Raw genomic sequence first — 23,894 nt, 5'->3', positions numbered from 1 at the left:
CTGGCGGGCTTGTCACCAATCAATCGGTTTTGGTGTGAACGTGGCAGTAATTTAGGAATTATATGAAGAAAATAATACACCCAAGCACATATTCCTCTCCTCTATACTTTGTGAAGTTGGTGGGCTTCAACCATATCACGTTTCTCTTAAGCAACACACGTCATACTCATCACATGGTTTGTTTTTATTTTTCATAATTTATTTACCAGTTTGTACCTTTCATCCACGTTGTTGTAATCTTTTTGATTTGCCTGTCCCGTCATATGACATAATCCTCTTTATTCATAACCTTGCTATTAATATCAACTTCGCTCGTATCATGCTTATCACGGGAAAATGTTACAGTTCCTCCATTCGAACCTTACAACAAATCCTGTCATTTTCCTGAGATATCACACGTTACAAACACCTTCAGACCCGCGAACTAAATGAGGTGAAGAGCCACAAGTGTTTAAAAAAAAATTAGGCAGAAATAGGGATGAATAACTTTAGTCAATAATGGGGTTCACATGATTGAGTTCTTAGGCAAATAATGCTGTCTGTAGAGATCTGGGTCCCACCGAGAGTACCATAGTACCTTGGTCCTCAACTTGCACTCTCGCCTCCACTGCAGTTTCGGACCTGTGGGAGAGAGAAAGAATTACGTAACAACTCACGACAAAAGTATATGCACATGTATATGTCAATATCACTTTGCATGAAATGTGTATTATGTCCAAACGAACTGCAATATGGCTCCTAAGCCCGAGGATTTTAAATATACAGCAGTGTGTGAAATAAAGGCTCTTTTATTGCAAACGTTATATACATACATATATACGTACATACACACACGAGCACATACATGCACATATCTGTGCGTGTGCTTGAACGTCTAAAGATTAGCATAGCTATTTAAATGAGGACATATGACCATTTCTTCAACAAGACCTCTCCCTTGTACTGCTAACCAATCACGAATAATTTCATTCCTCATTTCTCTACAGAATGTTCAGTCTCACAATTACCTGTTGAGGATGATGACCACCCTCGTCCCATCTTCGTTTCTGAAGGCAGCGGACTCTAGGGAATGTGGGTCATCCGAGGTCAGTTCCAGCCTCACCGCGCCCTCCTTGACGAATTTGGAGAAGTGGCCAAGGCCGTAGAACATGGGGTTTTTGTAGAATTCGTCCTTTTCCTGTTGACGTGACACCGCATCTTAGTTTTGCGTCATTCTTGCTCTGTCTTACATATATGACTTATGTACCCACATATATAGGAAACAACTAGATTTATATATACATAAGTAAGACTCAGCATAGTGTCTTACTTAGGTACGTGGAAGGAAATTCCACGATAATGTGACATGTCTAGAAATATATATATTTATATATATATATATATATATATATATATATATATATATATATATATATATATATATATATATATATATATATATATATATATATATATATATATATATATATATATATATATATATATATTATGTAGTAAGCTTTCGCTAGCCACCACTAGCTTTGAAGAAAGTGGCTAGCTTACTGCCTAAATATTTATAAACTTTTCTAGACATTTTACATTATGGTGGAACATCCTAACAAGAAAATACATGGTCTACTGTTCATTACGATGTATAAGTTTAGATCAAACGTATGTGAATACACGCATAAGCTCTTATTTACATACACTAGGTGTGAAATTAAATATCTAAGTATTAGTATGAATATCAAATGCTAAATGTCTGTTTCCATTTCATTTTCATAGCAACAATTATTTCGGCATCTCGGCAAAGCTCTCTGGCTTAAGTATGTCAACCCAGTTGCCAATCATTAGGGAAAAGGACGTAATGTCTTAAAATAATCTTATTCATTTTTTTCTATTTTTCATTAAGTAGGGTCTCTTCTTTCTGTATTTCCCTTTACCTCCTCTTACTTCTCCCACCAAACGAACACCATATTCTATGGAATCTTGAATTTCAAGTCAAGAGCCCCTGTTGTGGATTTGTTCCATATGAATAAGGTTCATCTGCTGAATAACCAATACTAATAATATGCTGGAAAAAATACCCTCGTTAATACTGGTTTTATTTCAGCCGCTTTTATTTTGCACAGAATTTTCTCTATTCTTCTTATTACTGACTTTTCTTCTGTACTCAAGTTGTCTATTAAAACGCCAAATAGAGGATTCATGTAAAAAAACGTGGTATTTGTCAAATTGAACATATCATATAAAACGCAGTAATACATTCAATTGACAAATACCACGTTTTTTTTTTTACATGAATCCCCTATTTGGCGATTTAATAGTCAAATTGAGTACAGAAGAAAAGTCAGTAATGAGAAGAATAGAGAAAATTCTGTACATAATAAACGCGACTGAAATAGCCATCATTTTCAATAGAGCTGTAATAATAATAATAATAATAATAATAATAATAATAATAATAATAATAATAATAATAATAATAATAATAATTAATAATAATAATAATAATAATAATAAGAAGAAGAAGAAGAAGAAGAAGAAGAAGAAGAGGAAGAAGAAGAAGGAGAAGAAGAAGAAGAAGAAGTAGACACCTACATGATTCACAATGATGGGACCGTCAGCAGACATGTTGGCCCAGTTCGGTCCACCCTCCATGTTCACTGCGAGGTTCCACTCGGTCCACCCGGCGACCCAGTGGTTCACATCCTGTTAATAGACGTTTTGGGGACTTTTGAGGATAATGCTGATAACTGGCTTTAATTAGGTTGTGGACCAGGGTTCATGATATGTTGGTTGATATATCAACGGATTTGTATTGAGGGAAAAGTAGAAGGGATCAGAATATACAGGTGAATGTTTTAAAGGTATGGTTGGTTGTATACCTGTCAATTCCAGCTGTGGGTCGTGGTTCATATGATTCTGAGTACTACTACTACTACTACGACTACTACTACAACTACTACTACTACTACTACTAGTAGTAGTAGTAGTAGTAGTTGTAGTAGTAGTAGTTAAAATGACAAGTAATTAAGTAGAATTACTGATTAGCTTCTGGAACGACAACAGTGATTTAGATGATGATAATAAAAGAATGAACGAAAACTAGAGCATTGATAATTAAGGAATAAACAAAAGCTAGGACAATGATCATCAAAGAATCAACAAGCAAGGACAATGATTACAGGATCAACAAAAGCAAGGACAATGATCATCAAAGAATCAACAAAAGCAAGGACAATGATCATCAAAGAATCAACAAAAGCACGACAATGATCATAGAATCAACAAGCAAGGAAAGATACGGATCAACAAAAGCAAGGACAATGATCATCAAAGAATCAACAAAAGCAAGGACAATGATCATCAAAGAATCAACAAAAGCAAGGACAATGATCATCAAAGAATCAACAAAAGCAAGGACAATGATACAGGATCAACAAAAGAAAGGACAAATGATAATCAAAGAATCAACAAAGCAAGGACAATGATCACAGATCAACAAAAGCAAGGACAATGATCATCAACAACGCAAGGACAATGATTCAGGATCAACAAAAGCAAGGACAATGATCATCAAAGAATCAACAAAAGCAAGGACAATGATCATCAAAGAATCAACAAGCAAGGACAATGATTACAGGATCAACAAAAGCAAGGACAATGATCATCAAAGAATCAACAAAAGCAAGGACAATGATCATCAAAGAATCAACAAAAGCAAGGACAATGACCATCAAAGAATCAACAAAAGCAAGGACAATAATCATCAAAGAATCAACAAAAGCAAGGACAATGATCATCAAAGAATCAACAAAAGCAAGGACAATGATCATCAAAGAATCAACAAAAGCAAGGACAATGATCATCAAAGAATCAACAAAAGCAAGGACAATGATCATCAAAGAATCAACAGGAGCAAGGACAATGATCATCAAAGAATCAACAAAAGCAAGGACAATGATCATCAAAGAATCAACAAAAGCAAGGACAATGATCATCAAAGAATCAACAAAAGCAAGGACAATGATCATCAAAGAATCAACAAAAGCAAGGACAATGATCATCAAAGAATCAACAAAAGCAAGGACAATTATCACCAAAGAATCAACAAAAGCAAGGACAATAATCACCAAAGAATCAACAAAAGCAAGGACAATGATCATCAAAGAATCAACAAAAGCAAGGACAATGAACATCTAAGATTCAACGAAAGCACGACAATGATCATAGAATCAACAAAATCTAGGACAATAATCATCATAAAATTAACAAAAGTTAGGACAATGACCACAGAATCAAAAGAAGCTAGGACAATGATAGTGGAATCAAAGAAAATCTAGGAAAATGACCAATCAATCAAAAGCTAGGACACTGAGCATCAGACAATCAAAAGAGGCCAGGAAAGCGATCACAAGGACAACGCCCATCTTCACAACAAGTACAGCCCATCCTGACATACCTCTAGGATGTCGTGGGCGTAAGTTTCTAGCCTGTCCCACAACCCAAGGCGCACGGGGTTTTCAGCAAAGGGACCAGCGAACCCTAAAATGTAAAGATTTATTATCATTATATTGAGAACCAATCTTAAATGGAAAAGCAAAATGCTTCTAAAAGCTCAGGGGTCTTGATAAGGAAAGCAGCTCAGTATAGAAGCAGAAAAAGTTAATTGTATCTTAGTTTAACCAGAACACTGAGCTGGTTGACAGCTCTCCTAGGACCGGCCCGAAGGATTAGACATTTGTACGTGGCTAGGAACCAATTGGTTACCTAGCAACGGGACCTGCAGCTTATGAATAATATGTTCTTGGCCATTTTGTAGCTAACTTAAGTATATGTTAATTAACCAGACCACTGAGCTGGTTGACAGCTCTCCTAGGGCTGGCCCGAAGGATTAGACATTTTCACGTGGCTAGGAACCAATTGGTTACCTAACAATGGGACCTGCAGCTTACTGTGGGATCCGAACCACATTGTATCGAGATTTTATTATCTAATCACCAGACATAAATTCCTCTGATTTCACGTTGGCAAAGCGAGGAATCGATCTTGGGGCTACCGAATCAGTAGGCGAGCACGTAAACCACTCGTCCAACGAGGAACTAGTACAGAAGAACTTGAGAAGTAAAGAGTATACTTCAAAAGAGGATTAACAAATACCCTACCACCGAATTCGATTTACCCTGAGAATAATTTACACCCGAAGTGAATTATATACAAATGCATCTACCCTGACCAGGATTCAAACTATACCCTTTCAGGTTTGGTCCCGTAGGACAGTTAGTGCGGTCAGTGCACCTCTTGCAATCCACTATAGGCATTATTTGAGGTTCTTGGCATCGTCCTCTCGGTCCCTAGCTGCAACCCCTTTCATTCCTCTTACTGTAACTCCGTTCATATTCTCTTTCTTCCATCTTCCTTGCCACCCTCTCCTGACAATTGATTCATAGTGCAACTGCTTTGAGGTTTTCCTCCTGTCACACCTTCCCGACCTTTTTGCTGTCCATTTCCGCTTCAGCACTGAATGACCTGACAGGTCCCAGCGCATGGCCCTTAGGCCTAAATTCTATCTATTCTATTCTTTCTGGTTTGGTACAGGATTGACATTGGCTTATCCAAGTGTTCACAAGGGAACGACTAACCTTGGCACGCCTCTGTCCCGAGAATGAAGTAGTCGGGGAACTTCTCGTGAGTACTCGCGAGCTTCTCGGGGCTTGCTGAACCGTCGCTGTACCAATGGACTGCGATCCCATCCACGTACTGACGAGCTGTTGTGGTGTTCAGCACCTGTGGATTGACAGAAATCTGTGATTCTCTGCTTCTCAAGAAAAGGACAAGGAAAGGAGGGATGGGACGAGCATGGGGAGCCGTTTCAAAGACAAATCCCATCTGCTCCTACTACTCTTACTAGGAATGATTTATCGTCTTGGGGTAGTGAGAGAATTGGATATCGGCTACTATTCCGACTGTGAAAGCAATCTATACTACTTTTGGATTAAAAAGAAGGATATATCATTTAAGAAGAAAATGTCGTATAGGCCTAAAAAATAAGGAAAGGGGTAATTCTTAAGATGCAAGAAAGTACAATTTAGAGCCAAAAAAGAAGAAAAGTTAGGTGCGAAAGATAAAATATTATCCAGGATCTGAAATGATAAAAAAAATAATGTTTGCAACATAAAAAGCAAGAGGAGAAAAATAGATAAACGAGGCGTGATCCAATCTCCAGCTTACGTACTCACGCATGCTAAAGTCTATGGTCAGATAGAGCCTTGTTTCACCAACAAAAATTAAAATGAATATGCTATAATTTTTCAGAAATTATTGTTCTGTACTATTTAACAAGCACATTACTTTTTACATCTTCATTACAATAAGTAAATCATGAATATCCTTTCCTACAACACCTTTTCAGGCCTTTTTTAGGCTTTCTTCCACCACCTCTCCCTGTAACAACAGCACCAAAGTAGTTTGTAGGCAAATTGCATTCCTTATTATTTTTTACATTATTCAAGGTTAAAGTTAGCCATGATCATGCGTCCGGCAACGCTATAGGACAAGCCACCACCTGGCAGTGGCTGAAAAAAGATAAGTATATCTTAGTCTAACCAGACCACTGAGCTGGTTTACAGCTCTCCTAGGGCTGGCCCGAAGGATTAGATATTTTCACGTGGCTAGTAACCAATTGGTTACTTAGCAATGGGACCTACAGCTTGTTGCGGGATCCGAACCACATTATATCCAGAAATGAATTTCTAATCACCAGAAATAAACTCCTCTGATTCAACGATGGCAGAGCAGGGCGCGAACTCGGGACTACCAAATTGGTAGGAGAGCATGTAACCCACTCGTCCATGAGGAACTTCAATTCATGGGCCGAAGAAACTTTGGCACATTTTTTACTTCAAGTGAGATCTCTTCTTTCTGTATTTACCTTGACCTCCTGTCACTTCCTAATGAATACCACATTATTCTTTGGAAGCTTGAATTTCAAGACAGTGGACCCTTCGGTGGGTTTGTTCCACGTGAATAGGCTTCATCTCCGAACAAGAACGTGACAAATCTAACATTTAATTTGAATCCTCTACGTACCGTCTCTGCCCGCTCTGGCAGATATGATCTCTGGTCATCATTGATCATGAGCACGACGTCGCCATACCCATGGGCCTCCAGGGTTGGTCCGAGGTACTCGGATACCCACTCTCTCTCCTCCTCTGCCGTGAAGCCCATACAGTTGAAGTGGTAGCCGGGCGTGTACCCAGCCGTTGGCTCGTTCTCAGCCGTCACACCCCAAATCTTGACGCCGTTCTCGGCGTATCCGTCGAGGAATCTGTGGAATTTGTGGTCGATAGTTACTTTTTAAGTTTTCAAGGCAGAGTAAAAGAATAAACGATTGTTTTTAGGAAGAATTAAAGGGAATTCCACACATACATTCAAACTTCCAATTGAATTGTAGGGAGCAGCAATCAAATTTGACTGCAAAATCGTGTACTAGCAAAAAATAACACAAGGGAAATATCGTAAACACAACAAATAAGTATAACCACAAAAGAAAAAAGTAAATTGTAGTACTGACTTCGAATAAGAACACGAACAAAAGATGGAAAGTAGACTACAACAATGATATATCCTTTATGACATAAAAAAATAATGAGAGGATCAAATACAAAAGCACAAAGACGATACTTCGTATTACAAAACCCAACTGAATCCCACATACTTGACGAAATAGTTGGCCCAGGGCTGGTACATATCCTTCAGGAGCTGCCCGTACCCAACGTAGTCGTTGTTGGTCTTCATCCACGGAGGGGCTGACCAAGCAGAGGCGAAAATGTGTATTCCTTTTTCAGACATGGCGGCTGCTCTCCTGATGACGGGAATCTGAATGGCGAGTAACAACGTCAGTGGTAGCAAAGCTTTAGTGTTGTTGCAAGGGAAGAACCTCCTTGAAAGAAGGACAGGGGAACTTGGTAGTGTCTTTTGATAAAAACAAGATCTTTGGAGCAGAGAGAGTTTTATTCTGAACAAAATAAGTGATAGAAATAGGTGATGTTTCATTTAAAACTGATAAGAGTGGAAGAGGTAAAAGTGCTCGACGTTTTAGATGAAACAATAGTAATAAAAATAATTAATTTGCATTTTGATTTCTTGTCAAGACTAGATACCTTGCAATGGAGGTCATGTTGAGACCAAATTCCTTATCATGGAGGTCAAATTGGTCATATTAATACCTTATGATGGGGGTTGTATTAAGATCAAACTTATAATGAGGGTCGTATTAAGATCAAACTTATCATAATGGGGGTCAAATAACAACGCCACACCTTATAAAGGTCACATTAACCTAGTACAACATTTAACGGGGTCCTAATGAGTCTATCCACCTTACCTCTAGGTCAGGGGTTCTCATACTTTTTAACTCCACGACCCCCTTATGAAGTTTCAAATTTTCTATCGACCCCTTAGACTAGCATTTAATAAAAAAAAAAACAATGTCAGAATCACTTTGAGTAGTATTAGTTTAGTACTTGACATTTAGTATGATAAAAGAAAAAGTAACACCTAGTAAGGTAATGTTTGAAACTTAAGATGTACGATTATATGTAACTTAATTCTCCGACACATTAGTTATTCATCGACCACCTTTTGACCCCTTGGCTATTCATAGACCCCCTTAAATGGTCCTATTGACCCCTTGGGGTCGATATCGACCACTTTGAGAACCCCTGCTCTAGGAGTTAATACAATAATCAATAACGAAACCATATAACTCATACTCAATATAGAATAGAAAACCAAGCATTAAAACCAAAAGGAAAAAAAAAAAAATAAGGAAAACCCTTGACCTTATACTTGAGGTCTTCGGGCTGTAACTCAAACTTCTCAAGCGTGACGTCACCCTCAAAGTCATCGCAAGTATAAGCTCTCCAAGAAAAGTCGCAGCCTCCCATATTGATGCGTCCGATGTTGTACTCGATGCCGGACTCGGCGAAGTAAGACCTTGCGGGACGAGGGAGAGAAAAGAACTGAGTAAAACTTATAAGTATACGTGGATGTCCGCATCTAACTGCTTGCATTGACATGCATGTATGCGCAGACTTTAGTTTCCTTATTGCCTTTGTGACATTTATAAGAATGAGATTGTAGTCGATGCCAATGAAAAATAGGGTCTGTTTTGTGAGAGCCAATGAAAAATAGGGTCTGTTTTGTGAGAGCCAATGAAAAATAGGGTCTGTTTTGTGAGAGCCAATGAAAAATAGGGTCTGTTTTGTGAGAGCCAGTGAAAAATAGGGTCTGTTTTGTGAGAGCCAATGAAAAATAGGGTCTGTTTTGTGGGAGCCAATGAAAAATAGGGTCTGTTTTGTGGGAGCCAATGAAAAATAGGGTCTGTTTTGTGGGAGCCAATGAAAAATAGTGTCGGTTTCGTGGGAACCAATGAAAAATATGGTTGGTTCTAGTGTTCACAATGCTGGCCTCCGATTGGCTGATTAGCCCGAGAGGCCTGGGAAGCTCTGTTCAGGCGGCATTGGCGCTGGGGCTGCTGCCTCCTGACAGTGGAAGCTTCTCTTCTTATGGTTCTTCCTCCAGGGCGTCTTTCTTCTGCAGGGGGTAATCTTTATTATTATTAGATAATAAGATGATCCCCCAAGCTCACCTAAGTAGCATATCCTGAGCCTCAGTCGACAGAGTGAGAATGTTGAGAGATGCAGCATCCGTGAAGGCTCCTCCCCATCCCAACATCGTCTGGAATGACGTCAAACCCAGTTTGAAGTTCGCCACTTCCGGAGCCCCGACGCCTGATGATGACAGCTGATTTTATTTGTAATGTTTGTCGGATGTACGCAGTCACACATACGTAATTATTATTATGAAGGATTGGTTTATCCAGACCTCTGTGCCTAATAACATACGTAATCAGTCAGGGGTGGTATATACATATATATTCAAAAATTTTAAGGTACGAATGTGGTGCTTCTTCTAAGTATTTAATTAGATGTACATAAAAATCAATATGGGATGATATAATGTGTCCGTGTACAATATATGTATATATATATATATGTAGGATATGCAGGAACTTCCATATACACACATAACTTCAGGAAAGCCGAAGACATGATGAGATAAAGGATTTATTCGAAACGTTTCGCACAAGGAACTTTGTGCATCATCAGCCTGTTAAAATAAAAGCACATTTTAAATTAATAACAGTAAAATACAAATAAAAATTACAATATAAAATTTGAAATTTAAAAATGATAATTTTAAAATTAGCATAATTCAATGTTAAAAGTGAAATAAGAACATTAAAACACAGCTACTAAAACACCAACCATTCGCTAAGAAAGGAGGAGAGAGAATGACTAGAAATGAGATTGAGGTCAGAGAGAAGACTATGCCAGGTATAGCGGAGACGATGAACTACCACTATTCAATGAGGGAATAAGTCTTTTGATAAATAATGACTCGAGTGTTGTTAAATACTCGGAGTCCTTATTGTAACTTACTCGAATCATTGAAGGTGAAATTCCATGCTTAAAATTAAAATTAATATCAAATAACCCGAGTAAAATTGGCTCCCTGTTCTGCTTTAAAGATCGTCTGCAGCCTTTTATGAGGTCTAATGTTGTGTATAATTTTACGTGCCCAGGATGTCCTGGTATTTACGTTGGATCTACCAAGAGGCTGTTGTAAATGCGATATTGCAGCTAAATAAATGGGGTATAGTTTTAGAACTGGCCAGAGATTAAGTAGACCAGAGCATTCAAATATCAAAAATCATGCCATCAATTGTGAGATTGAAGTCAAGAAACAGTACTTCTCCATTTTAGGTTACAATAAGGACTCCGAGTATTTAACAACACTCGAGTCATTATTTATCAAAAGACTTATTCCCTCATTGAATAGTGGTAGTTCATCGTCTCCGCTATACCTGGCATAGTCTTCTTTCTGACCTCAATCTCATTTCTAGTCATTCTCTCTCCTCCTTTCTTAGCGAATGGTTGGTGTTTTAGTAACTGTGTTTTAATGTTCTTATTTCACTTTTAACTTTGAATTATGCTAATTTTAAAATTATAATTTCTAAACTTCAAATTTTAGATTGAATTATAATTTCTAAATTTCAAATTTTAGATTGTAATTTTTATTTGTATTTTACTTTTATTAATTTAAAATGTACTTTTATTTTAACAGACTGATGACGCACAAAGTTCCTTGTGCGAAATGTTTCGAATAAATCCTTTAACTCATCACGTGTCTTCGGCTTTCCTGAAGTTATGTATGCAGATTATATATTATATATTATAATATAATGCATATATATATATATATATTATAAGTACACATTACCGTGATTCATATACATATATCGAACTACAAATGTCCTTTATTATCTAATTCGCTTTACCTCGGAATAATATATTTTTCATATATGCTTAAAAATCACTGTAGATGCACGTGACTTCATAAATAAGCGAATCCCACAGGAAAATGATAGTCAGAAATCCAAGCGCTTTCGTCTTTACTCAGACATTGTCAAGGAGTTAATTAACTCCTTGACAATGTCTGAGTAAAGACGAAAGCGCTTGGATTTCTGACTATCATTTTCCTGTGGGATTCGCTTAATTATATTTTTCATATATGTTTAACCGAGGGGGAATTTATTAAGCGAAAATCGAATTGGCGATCGACAGGCGCGAACCATCGTCCTCTCAATTCCAGGACTGGCAGTGAAGCCCCAGACCACCCCGCCACCGCAAGAGATATAAGTATATGCCGCCTCCCAACTCATATACCTGCCGCGCACAGGTATTTTTTGTTTTTGGAAACTGCATACAGCCCATCTCGTTCTCGGTTGCGTGGTAGTGCTTCTGCCCGCACTTAGTCATTATATAAGTCTATCACATTACCGTGATTCATATACATATATCGAACTACAAATGTCCTTTAATATCTAATTTGCTCTACCTCAGAATTAATATATTTTTATATATGTTTAACCGAGGGGGAATTTATTAAGCGATAATAGAATTGGCAATCGACAGGCGCGAACCATCGACCTCTCAATTCCAGGACTGGCAGTGAAGCCCCAGACCACCCCGCCACCGTATATGAATCACTCTAATGTGATAGACTTATATAATGACTACGTGTGGGCAAAAGCACTACCACACAACAGAGAACGAGATGCGCTGTATGCAGTTTCCAAAAACAAAAAATACCTGTGCGCGGCAGCCATATGAGTTGGGAGGCGGCATATACTTATATCTCTTGCGGTGGCGGGGTTGGCTAAGGCCTCACTGCCAGTCCTGGAATTGAGAGGTCGATGGTTCGCGCCTGTCGATCGCCAATTCTATTATCGCTTATAAAATCCCCTCGTTTAAACATATATGGAAATATATTAATTCTGAGGGAGATAGAGCGAATTAGATATTAAACGACATTTGTAGTTCGATATATATATATATATATATATAATATATATCTCTATATATATATATATATATATATATAGATATATATATATATATATATATGTAAGTGTTTACATAATAAAAATATGGAATGTTAGTCCATATATAAATAAAGTCTAAACTAAAAGAGGTCAACCAGATTGCTTGCAGGAATGTGATCAGACTAGAGACGCTAAAGATGACGTATACAATAAGTATGTAGGCTAAGATAACATGCCGTCACCTGTAGTCATTCAATTGTTTATAAACATTAGTCCAAGCTCCCTGCTTGAGACAACTACCCCGACCTATTATTCAAACGGCCTACGTGATCTGTAGCGTGTCTCATTCGATTGTGTGTTCGTATGAAACTAGTCATCTGATAGTATGTTCATATGTTCGATCTACTGTCTGTTCCTTCATAACTTGTAACAGAGATGGTAAGACAGGAGAACAGAGTTAGCTATCGTCATTAGAAGACCTGTACCTCTTTACCTAAGCTTTATCATGTAGAGGAATAGGATTAGCCATCATCATTGGCAGAAGCGATCAAGCTATCGTCATAGAAGACTTGTACGATCATACCTGATCTTCATCATGTAAAACTTCAGAAGAATATACTATTTTTATACCTTGTGTTTTCTACAAGAACCTCACCGAACCATGAGTTTAACACATCGTCGTAAAGATAATACCGACTTCGTAAGTGATCTACAAAACCCCAGACACTCCATTGAAGATGGAAGTGCAATACCAACCGACTTAGCGTATAGATTATCGCTAGTCTAACATTACCTCATAGGGCGCCTTATCATACAGGCACGAGCCCTAATATTGGTGGCCAGCGGACCAGAAGAACTCTACAACGTCCTACGAAGAAAAAACAGAATAATAAATCATGAAGTCAACGACGACGAAAGCAGCAGATTCTTCAAGCAACCTAGTATCATCATTAGTGAGCGACTTCAGAAAACAACAAGATTCGTCAAGCAACTTAGTATCATCGTTAGTGAATAACTTCAAGAAACAAAACCGACGTGTCCTTTTCCTACGGCAACGGAAGCTTCGTCTCTCATTAGAATCATTCAAGAAAACATCGTTAGTGAGCGTTTCCGGCACTGCAAGAAACAAACCGAACGCGTCTGCAGCATCGGATTTTTAAGGGCTCGAATCATCGAAACAACGCGCACGGGGGAAACTGAAGCCAAACCAGGTCGTCCGCTAAATAGAGAAGGAGGACCGAGGCCGTGTGTCGTTATCGGAACACCGTGACTTCCCACAAAAGCAAGCTAAGTACAATTTTTTATTCATTTGGAGTAACTTTGAGTGTTTCCTTTGCAGGTCGAATTTCGTTATTCCTGTGGCTGAAGTTACGAGACATTCTTAATCTTACTTTTTTACAGAAATTATCTATATCATTGAGATTTCGCTACTGCGAGTTTTTATCTTTGAGTGTCTGTTTCCAGAAGTTCTACTGAAATATCATAATCATATACTATGTTAATTTTATCATTTTGGGTGTTATTAATCCCTTACGTTACAAATCATATTAAACAGTGAATATGCGTTTACGCAGTGGACGTCTGTATTTATACAGATGCATGGATAGGGTCGTTAAGCACCGTAGTGATTAGAAAACACACAAAAACAAGTGGAACACCCGTACAAATCTATATAAATTAGAGGTAACACTATTTCGGGTCATGACAATAAATGCTCCTTTGCAAGTCCCGATCGCAGTTTTAGCCTTGAGTTTTTTGAGTTATATAAAATATCGAACCTCAATGACTCAACTTAACTTTAAAAATACGGCTGGATTGCAAGGAATAACATGTCTGTAAAAAACTTTCGTCAGGCTAAATGCGCTGACCAGGATCCCTCACTATTTCAAATTTAGCAAAGAATGAAGTACAAACAGTTAATATTGAATACAGTAGAGATAACTTGTCTTAATTAGTAATCGCTCAGTTCCTAATAGTTAGTCATTCATTGCTTTATACGTAACCAGCAACGTAATGCTAAAAACACACAATATGTTGCCGATGGTAATAAAGAGAAGGATCCTAATTATTACAAAAAGAAATAGAAACAGTAGCCTTTCAGAATCAAACAAGCAAACTCGGTTACTGTGTCACCTAGTCAAGCGGTCAAGGTTAGTCAGATCTGCCGAAGTTTTCAAAGCGAAGCAAATTCCACACAATAAGCGACTCTAGCAGAGTGGGGAAAAGCGATGTTGGTTCATACCATATCTTTTTTGAATTACAAAGGATTTTTCCTATGAAACACACGACCGTATAAGTAATCAGAGCAGGTTTTCGTTTTAATTTAATACATTAGTTATAATAAATACTGGTGGATTAAGCCCAACTGTACGCGCGTAAAAATTAGAATATCTTGTTTTTATTTCTTTAATACACGTAATATCTTGTATTTACGGACTCACGTCTGTTGTTCGAACTTCCCTAATGAGAAGTCCGGATAAGCGAGCGCTTACAGATACCTCTATAGTTATAAAAAACATTGATCTGTATGTAGTGTAATTGTAAGATCCATCTAGGGGTATACAAAATATTATCTTACATCCTGCAAAATAAGGCGTGTTTATCAAAGGAAAATCCTATATACCTTCAAACATATTAAAATCCGTTTGAACAAAAATGAGACAGTTAATCAAATAATAACTTATATAAAAGGAACTATAGCATTTTGTCTCCCATAAATAGTAACCATTGTTCAAATGACCCAACAGAACTTCGCCCCCACAACCGCAGTCGTACTTTGCACGCAAAAATCTCGAGAAGCATGCACCCTCGAATGTCTTAGTGCGTGTAAAAAGACTTTGCTGGGAAATGAAATTTTTAATCCTTCCCGACACTCTGAAATATAACGATTTCCGCGAACAAAGCCCTAAAAGTATACATATCGTGGATACGGAGTTTATAAATATCGCATTTTTTATTGTTGCTAATTTTTAATCACGCCCACCATCGTGGATGAATCTCTCTTATATTCTATCTAAAGTAATATCAATAAAGTCATTCAAGCAGAGGTGATTCAGCAGATTTTTTTTTTATCTTCTACCTGAATACCAGGAAGTTTCTCCACTAGCGAGTGATCTCTGGGAGAAAAACGGATGTCATTGAAAACAAAATACGGTCTAAGGACAAACATAAAGCTATATACGTACCTTCGTGTAGAACCCCAATGAAATTTCAAAATAGAAATAAATGACGAAGTTGAAAAATGTTAGTAATAGGAGTCATTAGGAAATCAAATAGCCCATATAATTTTTCCCTCAAACGTCATGTCATAAAAGATCGGACTTGGCGTATCTGCGTAGATTTCTGTCGCTTAAACAAGGAAACGACTTCCGATAGTTTCCAGTGCGATGTACCGACGACATCTTATCTCTGTTAGGTTAGAATAAATTTTTTTCACCAACTTGGACTTACTTTAAAAGCTTTTACCAGATACCATTACCTAAGTGATTGTACCTCATACTCCGTTTTCAGCACACTCAGGGGACATTATCAATTTTTTACGTATGCCTCCGGCTTACGTTGCGCCCCAAATTACAATATAGTGTTTGGAGACTTTTAGGGGATAACCTACATGCCTCCTATGGATGATCTTGTAATCTTTTCTAATACCTTAGAAGTACATTCACATAAAAGTAGAGCTAGTGCTACAGAGACAAAGACAAATAATCTCAGAGTAAAATATCTAAATGTGAGTTTTTAAAAAACCGAACATGTTTATCTAGGTTTTATGTGTCTGGTCAAGGTCTTAAAAGTAGTCCATGGTAAGGTGTCGGCTATTCATAACTTTGGGAAGGGGGGTACTTTTACAACGTTAAAAGGGTGGGGATTCAGCACTTTTGCGCTGTAGTGGGTATTACAATCGTATGTAAATATGTAACTCTTCAATCATGACAGCTCCTTTAACAGCTCTTACGAAGAAGAGCGTAGATTTATTATGGTCTGAAAAGCATCAACAGGCGTTCGATATCTTAAAAGCGGAAAATGCAGCTTACCTAACTTAAAAATCCCTGATTTAAATAAGGAATTTTTTTTTATTGCAACAGACGCCTCAGACCAAGGGGTAAGAGGGATACTACTTCAGTAATATGATAAACAGTTCTTTCCTATAGCTTTTTATTCACGTAAACTAAAGCCCTCTGAAAGTAAATATGCAGTAATAGCAAGGAAGGGCTAGGTATCTTTAACACTAGTACATTTTAAGTTCATAATCTATGGCTATCCTGATAAAGTCCTTACTGAACATGAGTCCTTTACCGAGTTTTTCAAAGGCTTTAATCACAGTCCAAAAGGAACTCGGTGACAAATGATCATTCAGGTCTTTGGAGCCAAGTTAAGATATCTACCTGGGAAAGCAATTATCATAGCTGACGCATTTATCCCGCAATCCCGCACCATACAGCAAAGAACCATTAATTGACTAAAAGATATAGAACATCCGTACCTATTGTTAAAACCGTATCTAAACAAGAAAATTCCTTAAACCAAGAGATCGCGAGCATTGAATATCTGGGTCGGAGCGCAGAACTGTTACGAACTGAACAAAGCAAGCGTCAACAGACATAACCCAAACAATAAACACTTCGAAACGGAAACAGGGTCAGCGGCTAAGCAAAAACAATACACACTTCGAGCAGAAACCTAAAGCAAAAGTATACTTAAGTATGTGTATCAGAATAATGTAATCAAATGTAGTATTATATGTAGGTCCGTGACGAGGAAAACCCGAAGAACACAGCAGATGACCAACGACCAGGTAGTAATAATAATCTCTTTCATACCAATCGTCATTAACTGGTTGCATTCCGTCATCCAGGTTCCATAGTATGTCACCAGAAAGCCAAATCACTATTTTACACTGGCCTAACAATGCGTTACAGATATAAAAAAGCACATAACTAATTGTAACATGTGTCATGAAAACAAGGGATACACTAAGACCCTGTCAGTTTAGGGACCTATCCTGTGCCAAATCAATCCTTGAAAGAATATACGTAGAATTATTAACGAGAATTACGAGTCTGACAGAGGGAATAAACACTTCTTAGTGTTAATAGTTCCTTGACACGTTATATAGAATTAATAGCACTAAAAACAAACACCGCAATTGAGTGCGTTAGGAATATTTATGAGTGCTAAATCAGTAAATATGGAATTCAAACACATAATAATCTGTGACTCGGGTGGTGTAAATCAATAATAATCTCCTTAACACGTTGTGTGAATTCCTTTCCATTAAGAAAACCAATAATATATTTGATCACCCAGAGTCAATCGGTTTGGTAGAATAACGGATAATTAAATAGGAAGTGTCAATGTCTTACGAGTTACAACTCGTGATATTGGATCCGACCGGATTATAGCGGTTCTCGCGGTTTAAATACCTTTATCATTTATATCTTGTATCTATAGAATTGATGCCGCAAGTAGCCTTATACGGTACGCCGCTAGAACACTTTTCCACATATTCAAGCCAACCATTAATTTATCAAAGATATATAAAAAAAATATATAAATAAATAAATATATTAAAAAAAAAATAAAATAAATATGGATACAAGTGGAGTCAATATAATACACTCCGTAAGAAGTCGGAAGGGTTACAAATTATAATAAAAAAAGGAATCACGATAAAATCAATAAGCAAAACGTAACCATTAAATATCCAAATATATATGCGTAAAGATTTGAACTCTAACTTAACGCTTTAGTAATGACAAATAAGCTAAAAGTTCAAACACATATCAAAACCTACTGACATATTGTCTGTCCCGGTGATTTATATTCGTAGTCAATGAAAAAAAAAAAAAAAAATTAAATAAATAAATACAAATAAATAAACTAATAATAAATAAAATAAATAAAATAAAATAAAAGAGATTTTAAAGTCAGGAAGTCTAGAAGTGAAAAATGTTATCTATGGAATAATCCTATATGAATCTTATACAGGGCTAATAATATATATAGAATTTGTATGGAAACCTTTTTCATATAGTTTGAATAAGGAATATTTATTTAACATAATGCAACATGAAACTAATTTGAAAATACTAAAGTCGTATCTCTTACAGCAAGTAACGTAACTCTTAGCTGGCTGAGAGCAATCTCCTGCCAAGTGACGACGTCATCATTGCTGTATCAGCATTTGTTCCTTTTAACCTCAATAATCTGCTTACACAGGCTTCATCTGTGTGTCGTCTCTGCTTGCAACAGCAGATTGACTGGAGAAAGGAATGCTTAGTTCATGAACTTCACATGTGGTTCATAGGTCACATGACAGGCCACATAACATATTCTTATCCGTGTGTGTATGCAATTAGTTAAGGACTTGTAATCATTTTAAAATTAATGAACAATATAAGCAAATAGAATTTCTATAACAACAAAATGAATTAATTTAATTAGAGTCATTAATTCAGTCTTATGACATGGGTAAACGGACATTTAGAATTATCAAGTTGTGGATAAGAAATATTTACTTGCAACATTAGCCTATTACAATTCAAGTAAATCACATTCATGGGAAAATGTCACATTTTCTTGGAAAACCCAAAGTTTACATAGAAATTAGTTACATAGTGGGTTTTTTTCGTTGCATCTCCTACCTATTAATAATGTTTTAAAAGTTAACCTCAGAGGATGCGCACGAGAAAATTGAATATGAAACTTTTGTTAGGGCACATAGAATCATGATTAATCTTCTCTTTGACTCTTATGTTTTGCCTGGCAATCTTACAAATAGCTCCATTTTCCCCACTTCTTTGTCTAGTAACTACTACCAGTAATATCGAATTTTCTTTGAGATTCGTAATGATATCTATTTATTTTTTATAATTATGGATATTTTTACAAGTCATCATAGACCTGGATAGGTTCACCCTCATTGTTTAATGCCATGGATAAAAAAGTTTGTACAGCGGACTCTTTTGAATTCCGAAATATCAGCGAATTCATGTGGGTTACGTCTGGTCTAAATGGCTCTCTCCCCTCCCCTGTATTTGGATGTCGTCTGAATTTACTTTGCCCTTGTGACAAGTATAATTTCACTTGCAGGCTGATTAATGGAACCTGTTACAGTATCCTGCAGTACGAGAGTTTCACATAGCAACTTCAAAAAATCGTTCGTCGCTGCGGATGACTACAGTCAAGTAACAACGCCTACAATGTGAAAAGGAATTTCATGGACTTCTTCGACCGACACCGTATCTCGTCGTTAATCTCGTTTTAATGCGAATGCTCCGGTGGCTGTGGAAATCGACTACGAATGGGACATACTTCCGACAATTACGACCCGAAGGATATTCAACTCTACTTTGCTGGCGAAGGACTCGTGCTGGGATGATCTATTCATCGCGAACGTAATCGTGTAGCTTAGGATGCAGAGAATAAGTATGAGCGCAATATAGAATGTTGGACCCGCCCAGGCAAATTTTCCCCTTGTTTTAACCATTGAAAAAGGCCGTTTCATTGGCTATAGGTGGTTGTCTGGAACTGTGTAATGGACGAAAAGTCGTTCGAACGCTAGTTAAAAGTGAAGTAGTATAACCTCGGTCATGTATCCTATATATATAAAGTATCATGTATCCTATATCATGGACCTGTACGCAATAGGAATCTCTTATATAAATGATCATAAATAACAGAATCGAAATATATCTTTGCGTGTACGCAATAGGAATCTATTTAAAGTGCACATATATTAATCTAATTATATGAATCCATATACCAATGTATAAACAAATCAGGTAGCCTATAATCAATCTGTTACCTTTATCTTCCCAATATCTGCAGTATATATGAGTTAGTATATTGATTAATGAATCAGAAATCAACGAATCAATCAGCATAAACATTAATAATTTTATCAATTCATATATGATATTTTTTATCAGTTAAAATATGATTTTTATCATGTTAATCTTCATTCTATGCAATTATCAGAGTACATTAGTATTTTCTGTAGCATAAGTATTCTTAAGAGATGAAGTGAAAAACTGTATCATTATATATATCATGTGATCACTATTATTTACCAATATCATGTTTTATATTTTATTTATACTTGAATCAATTCATGTACACAATGAATTTTTATTTACTTATATATATATATATTCCATAGTGTTCTGTATCACACTCCTATAAGTCAGATGCAAGTCAAGTTTGAGTAATATTCAGTAGCTGGTTTTGGTAGCTGACCGAGCTAATGTAAGTGTTTACATAATAAAAAACTATGGAATGTTAGTCCATATATATAAAAGTCTAAAACTAAAGAGGTCAACCAGATTGCTTGCAGGAATGTGATCAGACTAGAGACGCTAAAGATGACGTATACAATAAGTATGTAGGCTAAGATAACATGCCGTCACCTGTAGTCATTCAATTGTTTATAAACATTGTCCAAGCTCCCTGCTTGAGACAACTACCCCGACCTATTATTCAAACGGCCTACGTGATCTGTAGCGTGTCTCATTCGATTGTGTGTTCGTATGAAACTATGTTCATCTGATAGTATGTTCATATGTTCGATCTACTGTCTGTTCCTTCATAACTTGTAACAGAGATGGTAGACAGGAGAACAGAGTTAGCTATCGTCATTAGAAGACCTGTACCTCTTTACCTAAGCTTTATCATGTAGAGGAATAGGATTAGCCATCATCATTGGCAGAAGCGATCAAGCTATCGTCATAGAAGACTTGTACGATCATACCTGATCTTCATCATGTAAAAACTTCAGAAGAATATACTATTTTTATACCTTGTGTTTTCTACAAGAACCTCACCGAACCATGAGTTTAACACATCGTCGTAAAGATATACCGACTTCGTAAGTGATCTACAAAACCCCAGACACTCCATTGAAGATGGAAGTGCAATACCAACCGACTTAGCGTATAGAATTATCGCTAGTCTAACATTACCTCATAGGGCGCCTTATCATACAGGCAACGAGCCCTAATATATTATATATATATATATATATATATATATATATATATATATATATATATATATATCTATATATATCTATATTCACTCACCAAGACTTCCAGACTCAAAATTGTGGACACTCTTGAAGAACCTTTTCGACCTGAGGTCCGAAGTGTAGACGGCAAACTGGCCCTTCATGGGCGTCGAGGGGCGGGGCAGGGTGTCGCAGTAGGTGGCGTTGCAGACGCAGACGAAGGAGTTCTGGTCGAACGTCCTCTGGATGCACGGGAGTCCTTCATCTTGTCCTGGAAAGTTTTCGCTACAATCGGTTAGTGTTTTTTTTTTTTAAAGATGAAGCTGGCCTTATGCCAGCATGCGCCCTAGCAGCAATTGAATACTATAGAGTTTAGGGCAAAGGCCAAGCACTGGGACCTATGAGCTCATGCTGCTGGAACGGAAATTGATGACAAAAAGGCTTGAAAGGTGTAACAGGAGGAAAACCTCAAAGCAGTTGCACTATGCAACACCTGATAGGAGAGGGTGGAAAGTGAGATGGAAGAAAGAGAATATAAAGAAGAGGTAAACGTCTCCAGTACTGAAGTAATGGAATCCTCCAGTTAATACAGAGATGATAAGAAAGTGGACGAAAATTACAACTGAATCCAGCAATAATGACAAGAACTCAACATAACTGACAATGTAATCCAGTTCAGTAATAATCACACAAATGAACGAAAATGACAGTGTAATTCAGTTCAGTAATAATAACAAATAATGGATGAAAATAACACTGTAATTCAGTACAGCAACAATTACAAGAAATGAACATAACTGACAATGTAATCCAGTTCAGTAATAATTCATAAATGAACGAAAATGACAGTGTAATTCAGTTCAGTAATAATGACAAAAAATGGATGAAAATAACACTGTAATCCAGTACAGCAAGAATGACAAGAATCGAACGAAAATGACAATGTAATTCAGTACAGTAATGATTACAAGAAATGAACGAGAGGTATAATGTAATTCGCTTCAGTAATAATGACAAGAAACGAACGTAAATACAATGTAATTCAGTTCAGTATTATTTACAAGAAATGAACTTAAAGCTTTTGCAATTATCAAATGAAGGAGATAGAGAGAAAATGTGGAAGCAGCAAACAAAAACAAAAGACTAAAAAAAAAGTATTAAATAACTAGAACTTACCATGAGTAACTGACGCTAATATTACCACACAGAGTAATGTCGGTAACCACATTGTGCCTATCTTGACATGAGCGTAATTACCAATGCCAAATCAGTGATGCAAACCGCTATAATATACTGTCAGAATGTATAAAGGTCTCGTAGATAAGATATATATTATATTTATATCATTCTTTTTTCGTTAACTTGATTGCTTGTCCGGTATGATAAATATACACCTGTTGTTTCTCACGGGAAAGGATGTAGTATATTTTTTTATTAGTCACGTGTACAATTCATGAAAGTCGATCCAAGCTTTCATACATTATTATTATTATTATTATTATTATTATTATTATTATTATTATTATTATTCAAAGAAAACTCATAATCACATGAGTCAATAAAATGGAAAAGTAAATCCATAATACTATTGTAGATTTACTTTTCCATTATTATTTTATTGACAACAATGGCTATTTCAGCCGCGTTTATTTTGTATAGAAGTTTCTCTATTCTTTTTAGAGAACCTTCTATACAAAATAAGCGAGGCTATAATAGCCATTGCTTTCAATAAAACCTGTATTAATGAAAGTCTTCTTCCAGCATATTATCATTATTATTTTTTTTTTTTTGCTTTATCACAGTCCTCCAATTCGACTGGGTGGCATTTATAGATTGGGGTTCTGGGTTGCATCCTGCCTCCTTAGGAGTCCATCACTCTTCTTACTATGTGCGCCGTTTCTTAGGATCACACTCTTTTGCATGAGTCCTGGAGCTATGTCAGCCTCTAGTTTCCAGATTCTTTTCAGGGATCTTGGGATCGTGCCTAGTGGGTACGATTTCCACTGGCATATCCCATATCCTTCTTATTTCTATTTTCAGGTCTTGATACTTATCCATTTTTTCCCTCTCTTTCTCTTCAACTCTGGTGTTCCATGAGTGATACTTTCTTATTATTATTATTATTATTATTATTATTATTATTATTACTGTCATGATCCTGTAGTTTTAATCCGTTTCTGTTTTCCCCTTTTTTTTATCACCTACTTCGGCACTCTCTCCTTTCTTCTGTTTTCTATCCTTACTTCTGTGTCAACATACAATCGCTTACTGCATTACTATAAGAAAAGAAGCAGCCATATTGTTCCCTCCCATTGCTTAGCACATCTTTTACTTCCTCGAGTCTTCGGCTAATAAGAAGCATCAAGCGTCCCCCCTTCCGTCGGCCTCTGCTTCAAAATGTAAAAAATCAGGAGGTAATAAAGTAAAAAAGATATTGTTCATTTGTTTTCGATGTCTTTC

General features: G+C 36.7%; 1 protein-coding gene across 1 annotated transcript; it reads right to left on the bottom strand.

Annotated features, from left to right (window-relative positions):
* Window positions 1-473: 473 nt before the first annotated feature.
* On the bottom strand, window positions 474-22,753 carry LOC135199954 (lysosomal acid glucosylceramidase-like). Its single transcript, XM_064228080.1, has 11 exons — window positions 22,611-22,753; window positions 21,511-21,705; window positions 9,635-9,776; window positions 8,826-8,979; window positions 7,700-7,860; window positions 7,072-7,309; window positions 5,625-5,769; window positions 4,445-4,527; window positions 2,581-2,691; window positions 1,008-1,177; window positions 474-621 (listed from the first exon to the last, which is right to left on the bottom strand). Exons 1-11 carry the CDS (start codon window positions 22,660-22,662, stop codon window positions 522-524), a joined length of 1,551 nt encoding a protein of 516 aa, XP_064084150.1. The 5' UTR covers window positions 22,663-22,753; the 3' UTR covers window positions 474-521.
* Window positions 22,754-23,894: the final 1,141 nt, after the last annotated feature.

This window comes from Macrobrachium nipponense, chromosome 26 (genome assembly GCF_015104395.2).
Source record: "Macrobrachium nipponense isolate FS-2020 chromosome 26, ASM1510439v2, whole genome shotgun sequence".
NCBI lineage: Eukaryota > Metazoa > Arthropoda > Malacostraca > Decapoda > Palaemonidae > Macrobrachium > Macrobrachium nipponense.
Note: the sequence above shows the minus strand (reverse complement) of the source record. Positions and strands in the feature narration are given on the sequence as shown.

Bases quoted from the DNA above. Each gene is read 5' to 3' on its own strand.
- LOC135199954 (XM_064228080.1), bottom strand. From the start codon at position 22,662: ATGTGGTTACCGACATTACTCTGTGTGGTAATATTAGCGTCAGTTACT. The intron at 7,310-7,699 runs GTATGTGGGATT...CAAATTCCACAG, and splicing joins TGGGCCAACTATTTCGTCAA to ATTCCTCGACGGATACGCCG. The intron at 2,692-4,444 runs GTATGTCAGGAT...GTCTATTAACAG, and splicing joins ACGCCCACGACATCCTAGAG to GATGTGAACCACTGGGTCGC.